Source organism: Erythrolamprus reginae, chromosome 6 (genome assembly GCF_031021105.1).
Source record: "Erythrolamprus reginae isolate rEryReg1 chromosome 6, rEryReg1.hap1, whole genome shotgun sequence".
Classification (NCBI taxonomy): domain Eukaryota; kingdom Metazoa; phylum Chordata; class Lepidosauria; order Squamata; family Dipsadidae; genus Erythrolamprus; species Erythrolamprus reginae.
This window is the reverse complement of record NC_091955.1, coordinates 23,206,470-23,226,457: the sequence shown is the minus strand read 5'-3', so window position 1 is coordinate 23,226,457 and position 19,988 is coordinate 23,206,470. Positions and strand designations below refer to the sequence as shown.

Below are 19,988 nucleotides of genomic sequence, written 5' to 3'. Positions count from 1 at the left end.
TGCACACTTTAGAGTCATCGGCAAATAGGCAAACCTTCCCTACCAAACCTTCTCCTATGTCACTCACAAACATATTAAAAAGAATAGGACCCAGAACAGACCTTTGTGGCACACCGCTTATAACCTGTCTCTGCTCAGAATACTCGCCATTAACAATAACCCTCTGATGTCTACGCTTCAGCCAGCTGCAAATTCATTGAACTATCCAGGGATTAAGTCCAATCTTCACTAATTTATCTATCAGTTCTTTAAGTGGAATATTTAATTCCAGGCAAAGTAAGAGCTGAGAGCCTGTAGAAACATTTTAAAGTTAAGGGTGGACATTGGAAACCCATTTTAAGTTATTTAACAATGGCTAAATTTGGTTCCTTCTGCAAACATTAACTGTGATGTTCAGCATCTTACTCCAGTTGCATAATTTTGGATAGAGAAAAATAGGGGGGGGGATCTTTAAATCAGAAAAGGGTTTAGTGGTGATAGCAAAAGCAATAGATCCCTTTTAAGCCTTGCATAGGAAAGCTAAAAAGTCAAAATGACTGCAGCAACCATGTCATCAAAGACTCTACGATTCCTCCAAAATGTTCCTGGATCCTTTAGAAATATTCATGTTAAGAACAAAATGTTTTAATTTTCAACTCTTTGGGTGGAGAGCAGGATTTGGAGAAAAAGGATTATGACTAAGGAATATTATATCTAGGAAGAAATCTTGATTAGGCTCCATACTGGATGAAAATAAACAGCATCATAGTCAGCAGAGACTTTTTGGAGCTCTTCTTTTTCCATTTTCTCAGTGCTCTTCACAATTTCCACATAATCCATACTGGAAAAGAAAAAGAAATATCGTGTCACACATAGACATTACATAGGGTGTGAGCAAGGATCAAATGCTGCTGCCTCTTTTACTCTGCTAATCAGGAATATGGTTGCAGATCGAGTGAGCAGGACAGCTATCTATAGCAAGCCAATTGAGATCTGTGGAAAGATGCCAAACCAATACGTGCCATATTTTGGGGTATAAGACACAACGGAGCATAAAACGCACCTTAGGAGGGAAATAGGGAAACTGTTCCTCTGGCTAGCGTCCTTAGCCAGCACATTATTTTATACTATGGTTAGAGTTTTAAAAACCCCTGTTCATAGAGAGTAACAATGAAAGAGCTTGCAAGCCGATAAGACCTGGGAACATCATTAGCATCTGGTTAGGGTTAAAAATAAATTTATTTAGAGCAAGTAAGAGCAATGAAAAAACCCTGAAAACACTTGGAAAACATTCTTCACAGAGAGAAACAATGAAAGAGCTTGCAAGGTAAGAGCTGGGGAAATTGTTAGCAGCTAGTTAGGGCTGGGGGAAAAGCTACATTCAGTGTATATGACACAGCCAAATTATCAGTCTCTTTTAAGGAGGAAAAAGGAGCGTCTTGTACTCCAAAAATACAGTATATAAACTGGGCTGATTGCTGATTTTGCCCCTAAGCCAAAACTATATTGGGACCATTTCTCAGGAAACGACAATCCCATTTCTTTGGGATGGATGTTTTTTTTAAGTTTAGAACACTAAGTCTAGGATGTATTAGTCTGTAGAGATTCTCAATCATCCAGGTCATTGTTGTCCCAAAGGTGCTTTTTCAGGAGGCAACTGGACATTGTTTTTTCTTTTAAGATGTTTCACTTCTCATCCAAGAAGCTTCATCAGCTCATCTGTGTTGGGAAAACCCTGAGGACACATATAAACCTCCAAATGCTTCAACAACCCATAAATGAATGCAGATTACCTGCTGTCTGCAAGAAATATAAATCCTTCCATTCTCTACTATCTTATCAGAACTGAAGAAGCTTCTTGAATGGGAAGCAAAATGTCTTCAAAAGAAAAAAACGAGAAAGTTCAGTTGCCTTCTAAAAAAAAAAGCACCTTTGAGATCTAGGATGCATTGAACTTAGTAATCCAAAAGAACATCTCTTACCGTTACTTCATTCCTTACTGTGGCTCAGTTCAGCGCAACAATAAACCCTCCAAGTTTAAGAGAAACTTGAACCTGCATAGACACACCATAGGTGCTAAAATGGTATCCTTTAACATTGGCTATTTTTTTTAATACAAAAAGCTTAATTTCATTATAAACATACATAAACAAAACGTCATAAAAACATTGAACATTGAACCATGTGTGGCAGTCCTGATTCTTATTTTCTATTGTGATATTTTATTCCCAGTAGAAATAATCCTGGAACATCGGCTATTTTGTCACCAGGTTTTCATGTTGAATTTTTGGGTTATTGCTCGGTGCAAATAACAATTTCTCTTTTAGGGGGCTAGGACTTAACTTGGACTTTATAAAAACAAATTAAATGTTAAGTGTAAAAGAAACATATACTGAATTTATTCCTCATTATTTCTCCAACAGTGGCTACATTGCCCTAGGAGCATACCTGTGAATCAGCATGATTTCACTCTCAGTTCCTTCTCTGGCAGAGACCGAAATGCATCTTTCAATCAGGTTATAGTGCTGAAGGCGGTCATAGCAGGAGGAAAGCCGTTCAGGGACCTCCAAATTACAGTTTGGGCTAAAAATGAGACCAATATTTAGGTTCCAGTAAAATCCTTAAAAAAATTTGTTACAGCTAAGAAAGAGCTTTTTTTTTCATTACTAGAAAGAGAACAACTGGTGAATGAAGAAATGTGTTCTTTACTTGATAATTAAATACCGCAGATATTAACAAAAAACCTTTTAAACTGGGGGTTTTGTCATGATCTCATGCCTTAGACAGGGGATTGGACTAAAACATTTCCAAAGTCCCTTCCAACTCTATGATTTTATGAAAATAATGGACCAGTATTTCTAAGCCTTGAACAGGTATGGACTTCAACTTCCAGAATTCCCCAGCCATGATGTCAATACATGTTAAATGTTATCAAGGCTGGGAAACACTGCAGTGGAGTAAGGCAGGATGAATACCAGATTTTCTCTTTAATGCATGCAATAGTATCCACAGGAAAGGGGTTTTTATTATTATTATTTATTATTATTTATTGGATTTGTATGCCGCCCCTCTCCGAAGACTCGGGGCGGCTCACAACAGTAATACAAAAACAATATAACAGTGAGACAAATCTAATATTAAAATAAAACATACCTAAAACCCCAACAATTTAAAACCATACAACACATACATACCAAACATAAAATGTAAAAGCCTGGGGGAGGATCTTTCAGTTCCCCCGTGCCTGGCGATAAAGGTGGGTCTTGAGTAATTTGCGAAAGACAAGGAGGGTGGGGCCGTTCTAATCTCTGGGGGGAGTTGATTCCAGAGGGCTGGGGCCGCCACAGAGAGGGCTCTTCCCCTGGGGCCTGCCAAACGACATTGTTTGGTCGACGGGACCCGGAGAAGGCCAACTCTGTGGGACCTTATCGGCCGCTGGGATTCATGCGGTAGAAGGCGGTTCCGGATGTATTCTGGTCCAATGCCATGTAGGGCTTTAAAGGTCATTACCAACACTTTGAATTGTGACCGGAAACCAATCGGCAGCCAGTGCAGGCCACGGAGTGTTGCAGAAACGTGGGCGAATCTAGGGAGCCCCACGATGGCTCTCGCGGCCGCGTTCTGCACGATTTGCATCAACATCGAAATCCGTCTCCTTTTGCACAGGCAGAACAATGCGCAAGCATACAAAAGGTACAAGTTTCTGATTACATTGTTCCATTGACCAATATAGGTAACTATAAAAATATATACTTATAATTGAAGTTCTGGCTGTGCCATTGGCTCACCCTTGAATGGGTGCACTGCTAGCAATCATGGTGATCATCATTTGTGACCCTCCCTGCCAGCCTCCCACAAGGAAAGTCAGAAGGAATGTCACAAGCACTCTGGCATGTTCCCATCCACTGTCTTCTTGCACCCCATGTATGCTTTCCTACCTGGGGCTTTGCTGCATTCACACCCACACACCTGCAAGCCAAGATCCTCTCCAACAACTTCTGCACATCATCTACCAAGCCTTCCACAACCAGGCAATCCTGATTCTTTCCTTCTTTCTTTCTTTCTTCCTTTCTTTCTTCCTTCCTTCCATCCATCCATCCATCTATCTATCTCTCTCTCCCTCTATCTCTCTCTCTCTCCCTCCCTCTCTCTCTATCTGTAATTCCCCTTTATTGCGAAGTAGAGGTTTCTTAAATGAAACAGCAATAACAATAAAAAGTTGTACTTACTCTTCCCAAAGTAGCTTATGGTTGGTCATTTCTCCATCATAAACCAAGGCTGTTCCAGCTGCCATCACTTTGTTTGAAAACACAATGCAAATATCTGGTATGAGGTTTATTAAAGAAACAAAACAGGGAACCAGCAGAATCAAGACATCAATTTTTATTGATAAACTATCATCTGTAAGTATTGATAAACTATCATCAAAGTAAGGCAAAATCCAACCATTATTTTCAGCTCTAATTTGTTTTGCTATCATTCGTTGGTTAAAACAACCATATTTCCCAATAATTGTGTAAGTTTCTGAACTGGAACTAAAGAAAGTTGCTGTGTGCTAACGTCAGGAAGTGTGGATTTAAACTCTCAGCATTCCTCAGCTAGCTTGAGCATCTTGAAACTGCCAAGCTGGAAAAACACTGAATTTGAGCATGTTCCTATCCAGCTGGAAGACATTTAGAAGTTATTCTCAAACTGGCTGGGGAATTTCTGAGGGTTGAAGTCCACACATCTTAACACTACTGAAGCTGAGAAATACTGAGCTAAGAAAGAAAGGTTGGTCCAGAGTGACTTCTGGGATCAGAATCCAGAACCCAGGTCTCTGTTAGAATTAATTAGAATTAACTACTTCTCTACATGTTGACTCTCCTTCCTATGGCAAATAGTAGCCAGAATTCATCCATGGACATATGAAGCTACAGCAATTTGTGAGGATATTTTAATAATGGAAAGTCTTAATTATAGATTCCTTAATCTTCAAGTTTTAAAGAAGATTAAGATTTAGAAGAACTTGAATAACCATAGAACAATAATTTTCTCACTCTCTGGAGATAGACTCAAGATACAGAAGGATCTTGACAGACTTGAACATTGGGCACTGTCTAACAAAATGAAATTCAATGGTGAAAAAAGTAAGGTTCTACATTTACGTTACGTGGTACCTTGTTCAACAGTAGTAACTGTGAAAGGGATCTTGGAGTCCTAGTGGACAATTATTTAAATAGGAGCCAGCAGTGTGCAGCAGTTGCCAAAAAGGCCAACAGGTTCTAGACTGCATTAATACAGGTATATAATCAAATCGACGGGAAGTGTTAATATCTCTTTATAATGCCTTGATAAGGCCACACTTGGACTACTGCATTCAGTTTTGGTTGCCATGATGTAAAGAGATTGGTGAGACTCTAGAAAGATTCCAGAGAAGAGCGACAAAGGTGATTAGGGGACTGGAGGCTAAAACGTATGAAGAACGGTTGCAGGAACTGGGTATGTCTAGTTTAATGAAAAGAAGGACCAGGGGAGACATGATAGCAGTGTTCCAATATCTCGGGGGTCACCACAAAGAAGGAGTCAACCTATTCTCCAAGGCACCGGAGGGTAGAACAAGAAGCAATGGGTGGAAGCTAAACAAGGAGAGAAATAACTTAGAAGCAAGGATAAATTTCCTAACAGTTAGAACAATTAATCAATGGAACAGCTTGCCTCCAGAAGTTGTGAATGCTCCAACATTGGAAGTTTTTAAGGTCTTGGATAACATTCATTCATTCATTCATTCATTCATTCATTCATTCATTCATTTAGTCCAATACATAATACACATTGAAGAGAATAGATATGTAGTAATATACATAAAGAAAAGAATAAAAGAAAAGGTGTAAAAGTATAGGTGAACATATTTCAAAGGAAGAAAAGATAAATGAGATAAGGAGAGACAATTGGACAGGGGACGGAAGGCACACTGGTGCCACTTATGCACGCCCATTACTGAAAACACAGTCACCTGAAATTAGGCGATCGGAGCTGGCAAGTAAGATCTCAAAAGAATCTCTCCTTTGCAATTATATTCCAAATTTAATGTCAGCTTACTAGACGCCTCACTCTTAGAAGAGCCTCCCAAACTCATATTACAGGGGGAAATATCAAAACCGTATTTTTAAAAAACAACAACAACCCTTTCCTACCTTCTTTGCAGCCTCTGCTAAACTCTGCCGCTCGGCAAAGGGAGGAAGGAGAGGACAATCTGCGATGTCTTATTGGTTGGAATGTGTACACAGAACGTTTCTTCGGACCAATCGCGAAAAGCAGTGTAAAGAAGGCGGGGAACATCAACCTGCCACACAAACGTTCAATTCCCGCCCTTTTCTACGCTTTTCCATTTCTGATTGGATAATCCTCTTTGCCAGTAATAGCAAATAGAATTGGGGAAAAGCAGGGAAGATACCAGCGCGCTGTGACTCCAATCGAAGCAAGGTTTGGGCTGCTGCGTGTATTGAATTTGTAAAGAAGTGTGCATGCTATTCTTTGTTATGTTAGCCCATGGGCGACAGTGGCTTAAGAGTAATTTATTTATTTATTTTATTTTATTTGTCAATCAAGTTTGGGAGAACAAAAAGCAATGGGTGGAAACTAACAAGGAGAGAAGTCAATAACTACTTCAGCTTCAACTGCAACAACACAAGAGCACGCAACAAATTCAAACTTAATATTAATCGCTCCAAGCTTGACTTTAACAATCGAGTTATCGAAGCGTGGAACTCATTACCGGACTCAGTAGTGTCAACCCCTAACCCCCAAGATTTCTCCCTTAGACTATCCACGATTGACCTCTCCAGGTTCCTAAGAGGTCAGTAAGGGGCGTACGTAAGTGCACTAGCCTGCCTTTCGTCCCCTGTCCAATTGTCTCTCCTTATCTCATATATCATATATCTTTTCTTCCTTCATATATCTTCTCTATTTTTATATCTTCTCTTTATATATAATACTTCATGTCTAGTCTCTTCAATATGTATTGTGTATTGAACTAACTAACTAACTGACTAACTAAATAATAAATAAATAAAGTAAGTAAGTAAGTAAGTAAGTAAGTAAGTTACTTAAAACTAAGGAGACATTTCCTGACACTCAGAACGGTTGATCAGTGGAACAGCCTGCCTCCATACGTTGTAATTGCCCCAACACTGGAAGTTTTTAAGCAGATGTTGGGTAACCATCTGTCTGAAGTAGTGTAGGGTTTCCTGCCTAAGCAGGGGGTTGGACTAGAAGACCTCCAAGGTCCCTTCCAACTCTGTTATTGTTATTTTTGTTATTATAGGATAGGTGGTTATATAAACATGACATAGAAAGTAATGATACGAAAAGACATTAAGACAATAAGACAGGGACAGTAGGCGCTTATGCACGCCCCTTACAGACCTCTTAGAAAAGGGGGAGGTCAACTATAGACAACCTAAGGTTGAAGATTTTGGGCTTGGAGGAAGAAGCAGGAGAGTCAGGTAGTGAATTCCAGGCGTTGATCACTCTATTGCTGAAGTCGTATTTTCTGCAGTCTAGTTTGGAGCGGTTTAAATTTAGTTTGAATCTGTTGCGTGCTCGTGTGTTGTTGTGGTTGAAGGTGAAGTAGTCATTAACAGGAAGGACAATTTGGTATATGATTTTAATGTTGTATTGCATTTGATTCATTACTAAATAATGTAGTGTTTGCGTAGAAGATATTACGAATAATGCAAGCAGGGGCAAAAAAGGTCATTTTCTTTTCTCTGGCACTTTATAAATTTCTTGTGGAATCCATTCTTTGTTTTTCTATGTAGCTCATGCTTCGCTGACTTGGTTTTCCATAGAGCCCAGCTATGGCTATATTTGTTCGCCCCTCCCATCATCTTCTTTTGAATTTCATTGGGATTCAAAACATCATTGGAATATTGATGTGTATTCTCAGGTAATCATCTCAATAATTTAGCACCGTTTAAGCACACTCTCATTCGGATGCGGCTTTCAACAGATTTGATATTTTTCACCTCTGCAGTGTCTAGTGTCATTACTGCCACGCTGGGCATCCTTATAGCAGACCAACATGTGTATGGAGAAGAAGCCACAAGGATGCCCTAGGGCAGTGATGGCGAACCTATGGCACGGGTCCCACAGGTGGCACGCGGAGCCATATCTGCTGGCACACGAGCCATTGCCCTAGCTCAGCTCCAGCACGCGTGTGTGCACTAGCCAGCTGATTTTTGGCTCCCACAGAGGCTCTGAGAGGGCATTTTCGGCTTCTGGAAGGCTGCAGGGGAGCCTCTGGAGCCTGGAGAGGGTGGAAAACAGGCCTACCGGGCCCACCACAAGTTGGGAAACGGTCTGTTTCTTGCCTCCAGAGGGTCTCCGGGAGGCAGGGGAGGCAATTTTCTCCCTCCCCAGGCACTGAATTACGGGTGTAGGCACTTGTGTAGGCGCAATAGTATGTGTGCATGGGCTTTTGGCACCCGAGAGAAAAAAGGTTCACCCTCACTGCCCTAAGGCAATGATGGCCAATGTTTTTCTTCTTGTGTGCCAAAAATGGGAGTGCATGTGGGCGTGTGCCGGCACACAACTTACCCCCCACATGTGCCACACTGCGCATGCATGCGTCCCCAGGCTTTTCTGAAGCCTCTGGGGTGCGAAAAACAGCCCAAGGCAAATTGAAAGTCCATTTTCCCGAACTTTTGGTTTGCCCTTGGCCCATTTTTCCCACTCCGGAGGCTTTAGAGAACTTCCTGAAGCCCAGGGAGGGCAAAATGGCCTTCCCCAAGGCTGAAAAACATCTGGCCAACGTAGGCATCTGCACTGGAGCTGACATAGGTCAACGCCTCGCGTGCCCTCAGATATGGCTCCGCGTGCCACTTGTCACACACGTGCCATAGGTTCGCCATCGTGGCCCTAGGTATAAAATCCCTGACTCCATTTTAACTATGCAACAACCCTGCAAGAAATGGGAGCTTTGGGGCTGAAATGCATAATCGGCCCAAGTCACTTAGCTGCCTTGCTTAGCAATGGAGCCTGGCTCATCCTCCTCATTACCAGAGTTGGTCGAGGACCACTCACAACATTCATCACTGCAGTTAAGTTAGCCACACAATTCTTAAGTGATTCTGGCTTCCGCATTGACTTTGCGCATCAGAAGGTTGCAAATATGTTTGTCTCTGGGGACCATCTAGCTAGCACCTACCTGATTTGTAAATAGATACTGTATGTGTTTCAGTGCAGTTCCTCTTTTGGCCTTCTACTATCAACGTTGCTTATAGCTGGATTCCTCTCTCCCTCTCCCCTCCCCTTCCAGGTTAAACTGTTAAGTCTCAACTTGGATGACCATGCAAGTGCACTGCCAGATTTGCCCTCTATTAAAAAGGTTAAGGAATCAAGTCAGATCTACAAGTTTGAAGACTTTATTCAAAGCATATAGTTTTTCTTGAAAACATCCAGATACTCCTGGAGTCTTGCCTTGTAAACTTGATCTTCTATATTTGATTTTGAAGGTCCATCAACTGATCCTATAGAGGAGACTGTAACAGATCCGGCATCAGGTTCAGGTTTAGCTGAAAAACAAGAGTATTTATATTATTTTATATATTATTCATCAGAACTATATTTCTATCATGCAGATTAGTTTATTGGTCAGCAGGATTATATTTTTATGTTCTAAAAATAAGTTCCTAAAACTTTCACTGTGGCCACATTTAGGTTCTAAAACGGTTGTCAAACTCGCATTGTCATGTGACATATCGTGACTTTTCCCCACTTCCCTAAACTGGGCAGGGGCGGTGTCAGCAAGTGACGCATCCGGTCCGTGGATTGTGAGTTTGACAGCCCTGCTCTAAAATGTAAATGATGAGGTGCAGTGTCTAAAAATTTCAGTATTAGTATAATTTTCTTGGTGGGGTGGGGAAACAAAGCAAACAGCAGAACATGTTTCAAATTGTTAGCATATAATTTGCTATTTACCTTGGTCCAGTTTCCTTGTCATATTTTTTTCTAATTCTATCCGCATCTGAAATGGCGCACGCCTGGGGATCGGCACACTCCCTGGCACTGCCTGCCATTTCTGCCAAACAAAAGGGAAGGAAAGGGTCGGTTCCACCCTCCACACCGCAGGCAGCCCGGCCTTCTGGGCTGCTCCCTCCCTCCACCACAACACAACAAACCTGTGTTGCCCTTGGCAATCACTTTGATTCCCGGGCCTCTGAAACGGCGGCATCATCTCATTCTTCCTTGGCGCCATCCACGATGAAAAAAGGAGCTCGTCGGTGCTGGCTGCTCTTGCTTGCAGCCAGGCGGCAAGAAGGGGTGAGCTGAGCGGCTTACAGGCCTTTAAAAAGGCCGCACGCTCACACCACGTCCCTTCCGGCCACGTGAGGCTGCGTGGAGGATGCTGCTGCGCGAGACCTCCAGTCAACCAGGAAATCGGTGGCAGTGGTATGACCTTCCATTTTGACCCCTAAAATGAGGGAGGGAGAGTGAAAAGGAAGGAGAGGGAGATCGCATCGCGCCGTCCCCCCCAACTCTCATCCCCTGTCCTGTGGAAGGCTGCAAGAACTTCCCATCTCAGCTTCTCTTGTCTCTCTTGTCCTTTTCCTCCCCAATGTCACAGCCTGCCTCTATGTCTTCCTCCTCACCATCCCTTTTGCAGCCTTTGGTGGTCATTTTTCTTTTCTTTTCTTTTTTCACTTTATTTTCCATTGGAATAACCCTCTCTGCTCAAGCTCATCACCTCGAGGTTCGACTACTGTAATGCTCTCTACATGGGGCTACCTTTGAAAAGTGTTCGGAAACTTCAGATCGTGCAGAATGCAGCTGCGAGAGCAGTCATGGGTTTACCTAGGTATGCCCATGTTTCGCCATCACTCCGCAGTCTGCATTGGTTGCCGATCAATTCCCGGTCACAATTCAAAGTGTTGGTTATGACCTTTAAAGCCCTTCATGGCATTGGACCAGAATACCCCCGAGACCGCCTCCTGCCGCACGAATCCCAGCAACCGATTAGGTCCCACAGAGTGGGCCTTCTCCAGGTCCCATCAACTAAACAATGTCGGTTGGCGGGCCCCAGGGGAAGAGCCTTCTCTGTGGCGGCCCCGACTCTCTGGAACCAACTCCCCCCGGAGATTAGAACTGCCCCTACTCTCCCTGCCTTCCGTAAAGTTCTTAAAACCCACCTTTGCCGTCAGGCATGGGGGAACTGAAACATCTCCCCCGGGCATGTACAATTTATGTATGGTATGTTTGTGTGTGTGCTTGTTAGTATATTGGGGTTCTTTTTAAACTTTTTTAAATATTTAAATTTATTTGGATTTGTTTGATTTGTTTATGCCTTGTTGTGAGCCGCTCCGAGTCCGCGGAGAGGGGCGGCATACAAATCTAAATAATAAATAAATAAATAAATAAAGCTCCTCCCGCACAGGGAAGGATGCACCAATTCGCTGGATGGTGGTTTAATATGACTCTTCATGATGAGTTAAATGCAGCAATAAACTCCATCCTTCCTCCGTTTTTTTCATTGTCTATCTTTGTTCGAAAAACCCCTTTGGAGTCTGCAATGCCAAAGGGTTTTTTGTTCTCCACCCGGCCTCTGTTCCCCTTTATCTCAAGCCCAGACGAATAGGATGCTTTTCTTTTTCGTCTTTTTGAAGGAAACACTTGGGATCTCCCAGATGGAAGAATTGAAATACAGTGTTCCCTCGATTTTCGCGGGGGATGCGTTCCGAGACCGCCCGCGAAAGTCGAATTTCCGCGAAGTAGAGATGCGGAAGTAAATACACTATTATTGGCTATGAACAGTATCCCAAGCCTTCCCTTAACACTTTAAACCCCTAAATTGCAATTTCCCATTCCCTTAGCAACCATTTAGATTATTACTCACCATGTTTATTTATTAAAGTTTATTTAAAAAAATATTTATTAAAGGCAGATGAAAGTTTGGCGATGACATATGACGTCATCGGGCAGGAAAAACCGTGGTATAGGGAAAAAACCCGCAAAGTATTTTTTAATTAATATTTTTGAAAAACCGTGGTATAGACTTTTCGCGAAGTTCGAACCCGTGAAAATCGAGGGAACACTGTAAAGCTGCCAGACGTTCCGTCAAATCTCTCCTTGCCTTCTTTGAAGGAGGGGGGGGTGTGACAAACTTTCTGCCAAGAATTCCCAACCCTGTCTTTGATTTCTTTTTTTTTTATTCTCTATTTGCTCCAGATATTTCTTTCCAGCCCTAACCAAGTGCTACTAATATACCCAAGCTCGTTCATTGTTATTCTCTGCGAAGAATGTTTTCCAAGCCCTAAGTCTTTGCCGGGTTTTTTCCATTAATCTACTTGCTCATACGGTTTCTTTCCAGGTGCTAATGATGTTCCCAGCTCTTACTTGCTTGCAAGCTGTTAACGAAGCTGTTACTCTCTCAAAATATTTTTAAGCCCTTAACCAGGGGATAAAATAATGTGCTGAAGCTCACCATAGTAAGGATGCTAGCTAGATGAATACCTGATAAGCAGATTCTTTTCCCTATTTTCCTCCCCCAAAATTAAGGTGCGTCCTATATTCCAGTGCGTATTAGATTCCAAAAAAACGGAATATAAAACTTTACCTTCTTTATTTTTAGGACGAGCACCAAGTCTATATCTCTTTTTTCTTGAATGATGTCGAGAATATTTCTTAACAAGGTTCTTGAAGCTAAATGGAAAAAAAATACTTTATTCAATATTGACAGATTTTAATAAAGCGAAATTAATATCAACACAGAGGAACGATGTTAAATAAAAAGCAATAATTTAGTTATTTGCCTGCTACTTTAACATCCTGCTAATATGTTATCTAATCTTAATTCATGTTATACGTTTTATTTTGATATGACAATGAAAAGACAAATGTTTCAGCTTACGTGGAATCACCACTAGCCATAGCATAATCTTTTGTTGACTTTCCGCTTTTATCTTTATGGTCAACATTCAATCCATGAGAACTTGCATCCAGTCGTATCTATTAAACACAGCATCAATCAATAGTGGAGTACTGAAAAAGAAGAACACCTTCTCAATTACTGCATATAAACAAACCTTCACTAATACATTAACATCCTGCATTTACTCAGCATTAATTCTGTTATGTCCAGAAGTTTCCACAAAATTCTGTAATGGGGTAAAGTTTTAAACATGAGTTGTTAAGCAGGATTCACTATTTATAATAAGAGTTGTTTACCTGCTTCTCATTGGCTGCTGTGTTTTGGCGCCAATCTTGGAGAGCTGTCAGGCGTCGCTTGTTGCCGGGCGAAACTGTATAAATAGAAGTGCCTCTGGTCTTGCGCGTCTTCTGCCGAGCACGCGCCAGAGTGAAAGTGTTTTCGCAGCTTGTTAGTCTCCTGCTGAGAATAAAGAATTGAAGTTAGAAACCGTGTTTCTCGGTCATTTCACTGGCGACGAGGGTCTAGAGGTGATTTTTTCTTTACGGAAAAATCATTATGGCAACCCCTTCGATCATCCAGCCGCCTGAACTGTTTGACCCTGAGAGGTCAACTTGGACTGCCTATATGGCCAAATTTGAAATTTTTCTCGAAGCCGCCGGCATGAAAGATGCGGACGATGGCGGGAAAAGAGCTTTATTTCTCAATTATTGCGGCAAATTTTTGATTTGGCCGGTACTTTGACCGACCCGGAACCTGCTAATTCAGTGCCATGGCAAACTTTGAGGGAAAAGTTGGCAACTCATTTTAAGCCAACTAAACCTGCAAGGGTTTTCAGACACCAGTTCTCCCGAATGGCTCAAGCCGAAGGAGAAACTATTAACCAGTTTGCCACGCGCCTCAGAACTATATTAGCCAAGTGTCAATTTGAAAATCCTGAGGCAAGGTTGACAGATGCCATTATCTTTGGTATGAGAAATGTGTCCATCAGGAACAAACTGCTTGCAGCTGACGACTCTTCGCTACAGGATGTAATTAAGGCTGCTCAGACAGCAGAAGTTGCGGAAGCCGCTGCAGCTGAATTGAAGTCTAATGACAAGCTGACTACTGTGTGCAAAATTGCTGAGGCTCCGCGTGCCCCTGTCAATCATCCACATGACTACAACTCATCTGATTTCGACACATATGAGGACCACTGCTGCCAACTTCGAGGACCACCTGCCAGACAACCTCGTCCGCCTTTGCAAGCCTGTGCCAGATGCCGGGGTCAACATCCACGGTCCAGATGTCCCTTCAAGGACGCCTTCTGCCGCCGCTGCGAGAAACGAGGCCACATTGCCGCCGTCTGCCGAGCCACCCTGCCCGATGACATCCCCTTCAATCAGGACCTGCTGCCTACCTTTCCTGCTCAACGGTTCTACCGCCCATTCAGGCAACAAGGACGAGGGAACCGGAGGCCATGGAACAACCGAGGTAACCGCACACACACAGACTGTGGCACCTATCCACCAGCCCCTAATAAAATTGTTGTTCCTCTTTTGCTAAATCGGCAACCATGCCACATGGAGCTGGATACGGGCTCCAAATTTACCTTAATGCCGTGGCAGAAACTGAGACTTTATATACCTGAATTGTCACGGGACTCTTTGCAACCGCTGGACATTACAATCAAGGACTTCCAGGGGCACCCGATCAGGGTTTTGGGAAGCACTAGAGTGCCTATAACGTTTAAGAATGTTCACCATCTGTTACCTATTCTGATTGTTGAGGGGGCTAATCATTCCCTTTTGGGTCTAAATTGGATGGCTCCCTTAGGGTTAGCTGTTACAGGTCTTCACAAACTGACTTATCTGAAGGTACCTGATTTTGTACAAGAATTTCCTGAGGTTTTTAAGGACGGGTTAGGTACTTATAAGGGCCCCCCAATTTCTTTCTCTTTAAATCCTGCTGTTCCCCCCCTTCAATTAAAACCTCGCAGGGTACCGCTACCACTAATGGATAAATTGGATGCCCAGTTACAAAAACTCCAGGGTCAGGGGATCTTGGTTCCTGTCGAACATGCCCCATGGGAAACCCCGATTGTAACCCCCCTAAAGCCTGACGGATCCCTGAGGGTTTGTGCAGATTATAAATCTACCCTCAATAAGGCGTTATAGCACAACTCGTATCCGATACCTGTAGTGCAGCAGTTGCTGCATACCCTGGGGTCTGGAAAAATCTTTGCAAGGCTGGACCTCGCACAGGCATACCAGCAGTTGCCCGTGGACGATGCCACAGCCCTGGCGCAAACAATTGTGACACACAGAGGCGCCTTTAAATGTACATGGCTGCAATTTGGCATTAGCATGGCCCCGGGTATCTTCCAGAGGCTCATGGAATGCTTACTTTGGGGAATTAGGGGAGTGGGCCCCTATTTTGACGATATATTAATTTGTGGGGACACTCCAGACCAGTTGCACTGCAGAATCCGACAAGTTCTGACTCGATTACAAGCTAAAGGCTTACGGCTTAAACCAGAAAAGTGTGTGTGGGGAACTCCCTCGGTGGATTTTTTAGGGTTCAGAATAGATGAAGCAGGGATACATCCCACTGAGGAGAAGATTAGAGCCATTAAGGATGCCCCTGCCCCCACCTGTAAGACGGAGCTGCAAGCCTTTCTAGGGCTATTGAATTTTTATTCTGTTTTTTTGAAACAGAAAGCCTCCGCAGCTGAGCCGCTTCATCGACTTCTCCACAAGGGAGCGCCTTGGGAATGGGGTGAGACAGAACGACAGGCTTTTAATGCTGTTAAAGACCTCTTAACATTGCAAAGTGTAGTGGTCCAGTACAGTTCTACGTTGCCCCTTAGGCTTACATGCGATGCATCCCCGTATGGGGTGGGTGGGGTCCTAGCCCATGTATTACCTAATGGCCAAGAAGCACCAGTGGCCTACTTTTCAAGAACGTTGTCCCTAGCAGAACGCAATTATGCACAAATAGATAGAGAAGCATTGGCATTGGTGGCTGGGGTGAAAAAATTTCACAACTACTTATTGGGGAGACCATTCCAATTGGTCACGGACCATAAACCTTTGTTAGGTTTGCTAGCCACCGGGCGGCCAACCCCTCCTTTTATGTCCCCCCGCATGTCCAGATGGGCTATTTTTTTGGCAGGCTACGATTATATCCTTGTACATAAGGGGGGCTCCCTGATTAATCATGCAGATGGGCTGAGTCGCTGTCCATTGGGGCAGAGGATGGAGGACCCAGCCCCTGCAGGGGATGTCCTCCTCATTGACTTAGGCACACCATCCCTTGTTACTGCTAAAGAGGTGGCCATTGAAACTAAACAGGACCAGGTGTTAGGGAAAGTCCTGCAGTACATTCTGAAAGGGTGGCCACCAAATGGGGAAGACCCCTCAGTGGGTGAATATAAAACTAAGAGGTTGGAACTCTCAGTAATGCACGACTGTATTTTGTGGGGTGACAAGGTGGTTATCCCCACTGCTCTTAGGCCACAGGTCATGCAAATGCTGCATCAAGGGCACCCAGGGGTGGTCAGAATGAAAGCCTTGGCCAGAGGATACTTATGGTGGCCAGGGTTGGACAAGGGAATTGAAGACTGGGTTGCCACATGTAGCCCATGTCAGGAAACAAGGCCAAATCCCCCCAAAACCACCCCTGCACAGTGGGACACTCCCCAGGGGCCATGGTCAAAGGTGCATATTGACCTGGCTGGGCCAGTGGGCACCAATATGTTTTTGATTGTAGTGGACGCATACTCCAAATGGTTAGATATAATTTTGTTAGGGTCCACCACATCTACAGCTGTGATACATGCCCTAAGGAAACTGTTTTCTACTCATGGGTGTCCAGATGTCCTGGTCTCGGACAATGGGCCCCAATTTACTTCTAGGCAACTAGAGATGTTCTTAGCCCACCTGGGGGTCAGACATGCCTTGGTATCACCCCACGCAGCCTGGGCTAATGGTATGGCGGAGAGGTATGTCCATGTGGCCAAGGAGGCCATCAAGAGGTCATCACCAGGGGATATACAGGAAAGACTGGATACTTTCCTACTCACACAGCACATCACGCCAAGCCTAACAACTCATAAGAGCCCCGCCGAGCTGCTCATGGGGAGAAGGTTGAGATCTCCCTTAGATAGGCTGCACCCCTCTTATGTAAAATTGAAGCCTGAGAATGTAACAACCCCTGAGCGCTCAGTGTTTATGGGTCAAAACGTATATGTCAAAAATTTTGACAGGGGCAGACAGTGGGAGAGTGGAATAGTGACCGATCAAACAGGTCCTAAAACTTATATGATTAAACTGTGTGATGGCCACCTCTGGAAGAGGCACATAGATCATATATGGGGGAGACTGGAAGCAGCCAGTATAAGGGAAAATATGGCTAACACAAGTAATGGGGTCTCTACTCCTTCACGCCCCACAGGGAGTTATACCAGACCTAGCAGAAACCAGGAAAAAATAGACTGGGACTTACCTGGGTTCAGTGACCACTCCAGCGCTGCCCCAGCTCTGCCATGTTCCAGCCGTGGAAACTCTGTGCCAACAGGACCCGAGGAACCATCCTCTTCTGTGGACACCCAGGTCCTGAACGAGCCTCGCCAGTCGGAGTGAACACCAAGGACGCCGGCCCCTTTGGACGACTTTATTACTTGTTTGTCTGAATAAACATCTGTAAAAACCAGCCAGAAGGGGGAGGGGTGTTATGTCCAGAAGTTTCCACAAAATTCTGTAATGGGGTAAAGTTTTAAACATGAGTTGTTAAGCAGGATTCACTATTTATAATAAGAGTTGTTTACCTGCTTCTCATTGGCTGCTGTGTTTTGGTGCCAATCTTGGAGAGCTGTCAGGCGTCGCTTGTTGCCGGGCGAAACTGTATAAATAGAAGTGCCTCCGGTCTTACGCGTCTTCTGCCGAGCACGCGCCAGAGTGAAAGTGTTTTCGCGGCTTGTTAGTCTCCTGCTTAGAATAAAGAATTGAAGTTAGAAACCGTGTTTCTCAGTCATTTCAAATTCCTCTTGCAAAAAAGACGGGAGCTTTCACATTATGCAAAACTCCATTCATTCATTCATTCATTCATTCATTCATTCATTCATTCAATACATTTATTTAATGTATTGCATCTCATAAATGGACTATATATTTCCGAACTTCCGGTTGGCCAGTTTGGCTGTTTTTCGACATCCCCAGGCTTCAGGAGTTCGCATGCACGGAGAGCAGCAGAGGGGAGGGTACATGCACGTGGAGGTGTTTTTTGCATGCGTCTAGAGAGGGCTTGGGCACGCACAGGCACATTAGCGTGTGCATAGCCACCCTTTTGGCACGCAAACCAAAAGAGGTTCGCCATCACTGGTCTTGGCCATCTAACCATTGAAGCACAGCATCTTTTATATTAAAAATAATCAGTCTCTTGTAATCTCTTGTAATCCAGTAAAATTAATTATTCCAATTGTTCCCTAGAATTGTCATTTTTATTTCCTTAAGTTATAAAATTTGTAGAATTTTCTATTTTCATCTCATGGAGAATTCTTATTCAGAGTTTATTAACATTCTCAAATGGATTTTGTTGCATGTCTTGTTTTGAAAAAACTTCTAGAGATAGGTTGTTTCCCAAAAAATGGCACAATTGTCACGATTGATTCAAAGTCTCAACTCATTATCTGATGGATTTCTTCTAAACATCATATTAATCATGCTTATTTCCCACTTGCATTTAAACTTTCTTGTTCTTTGTAATGTACATGCCAAATCAAAGTTAATTCGGGGCTAGAAAGATGTAGATCATTCATTATATTATTTCCATGATGTTTTAATTCAGTAATCTGTCCTGAACTTGCCTATAGTGCTCGACTTTAGAAACTCAATAATTACAGAGCCAGATCCGGATATTAGGATTGCCCCCACCCTCCTTGCCTTTGGTAAACTCCTTAAAACCCACCTCTGCCGTCAGGCATGGGGGAATTGAGACTACTCAATTAAATAAAAAGCAATAACTTAGTTGTTTGCCTGCTACTTTAACACCCTGCTAGTATGTTATCTAATCTTAATCTATGTTATGCTTTTTATTTTCACATGACAATGAAAAGACAAATGTTTCAGCTTACGTGGAATCACCTCTAGCCATAGCATGATCTTGTTGACTGTCCGCTTTTATCTTTATGGTCAGCATTTGATCCATGAGAACTTGCATCCAGTCTTATCTATTAAAACCAGCAGCAATCAATAGTGGAGTACTGAAAAAGAAGAACACCTTCTCAATTACTGCATATAAACAAACCTTCACTAATACGTTAACATCCAGCATTACTCAGCATTATTTCCTCTTGCAAAAAAGACGGGAGCTTTCACATTATGCAAAACTCCATTCATTCATTCATTCATTCATTCATTCATTCATTCATTCATTCATTCATTCATTACATTTATTTAATGTATTGCATCTCATAAATGGACTATATACTGTATGAACATTTAATCTAGATTAGTAAACATAATAAAAAATAAATGTTAAAAAGATCTATGTTTAACTACCAATGTCTAGGCCTGTGAGAGCGAACGTATGACATGCGGAGCCATATCAGAAATGCACCCCATGCGTTGCCCTATGTCAGCTCCAGTGCGCATGTGCAGGCTGGCCAGCTGATTTTCGGTCTTCTTTTCTGATGTTTTCACTCTCCCCGAGCTTCAGGGAAGCCTTCTGGAGCCTGGGGAAGGTGAAAAATGGCCCAAAGGCCCAACCGGAAGTTCATTTCTGAACTTCCGGTTGACCAGTTTGGCTATTTTTCAACATCCCCAGGCTTCAGGAGTTCGCATGCACGGAGAGCAGCAGAGGGGACTGTACATGCACGTGGAGGTGTTGTGTGCATGCGTGGGGAGAGGGCTTGGGCATGCACAGGCACATTAGCGTGTGCATATCCACCCTTTTTTTATTTTATTTATTTATTTATTCTTTGTCCAATATACAATACATATGGAAGAGAATAGACATTAAGTAATATATATGACGATAGAAAGTAAAAAGAAGAGAAGTAGATGGGAGGGAGAGGGTATATATAAGAGATAAGGAGAGAATATATATAGATATAGATATATAG

At 43.0% G+C, this 19,988-nt stretch overlaps 1 protein-coding gene and 1 long non-coding RNA gene across 8 annotated transcripts in view; one reads left to right on the top strand and one right to left on the bottom strand.

The window, feature by feature from the left end:
* The window catches only part of LOC139169361 (polyamine deacetylase HDAC10-like), a 59,252-nt gene extending 53,016 nt beyond the window's left edge, over window positions 1-6,236 (bottom strand). For 4 of the 7 annotated variants that reach the window (XR_011559454.1, XM_070755393.1, XM_070755395.1 and 1 more), the window contains exons 1-4: window positions 6,156-6,236; window positions 4,209-4,275; window positions 2,428-2,562; window positions 724-820 (exon numbers count right to left, since the gene is read on the bottom strand). Coding sequence is in view for 5 of the 7 variants with exons in the window: in XM_070755393.1 (XP_070611494.1) it covers window positions 724-820; window positions 2,428-2,562; window positions 4,209-4,273 (297 nt within the window). In the remaining 2 variants the exon portion in view is untranslated. Of the gene's footprint in view, window positions 1-723; window positions 821-1,961; window positions 2,034-2,427; window positions 2,563-4,208; window positions 4,303-6,155 lie in introns of those variants that run through there. The other 3 variants (XM_070755394.1, XM_070755398.1, XM_070755399.1) reach the window with 3 other exon arrangements.
* Window positions 6,237-6,393: 157 nt separating this feature from the next.
* LOC139169359 (uncharacterized) lies at window positions 6,394-17,923 on the top strand. The gene is made up of 3 exons (XR_011559452.1): window positions 6,394-6,444; window positions 7,782-7,909; window positions 17,321-17,923. It is a non-coding gene; the product is annotated as an uncharacterized lncRNA (long non-coding RNA).
* Window positions 17,924-19,988: the final 2,065 nt, after the last annotated feature.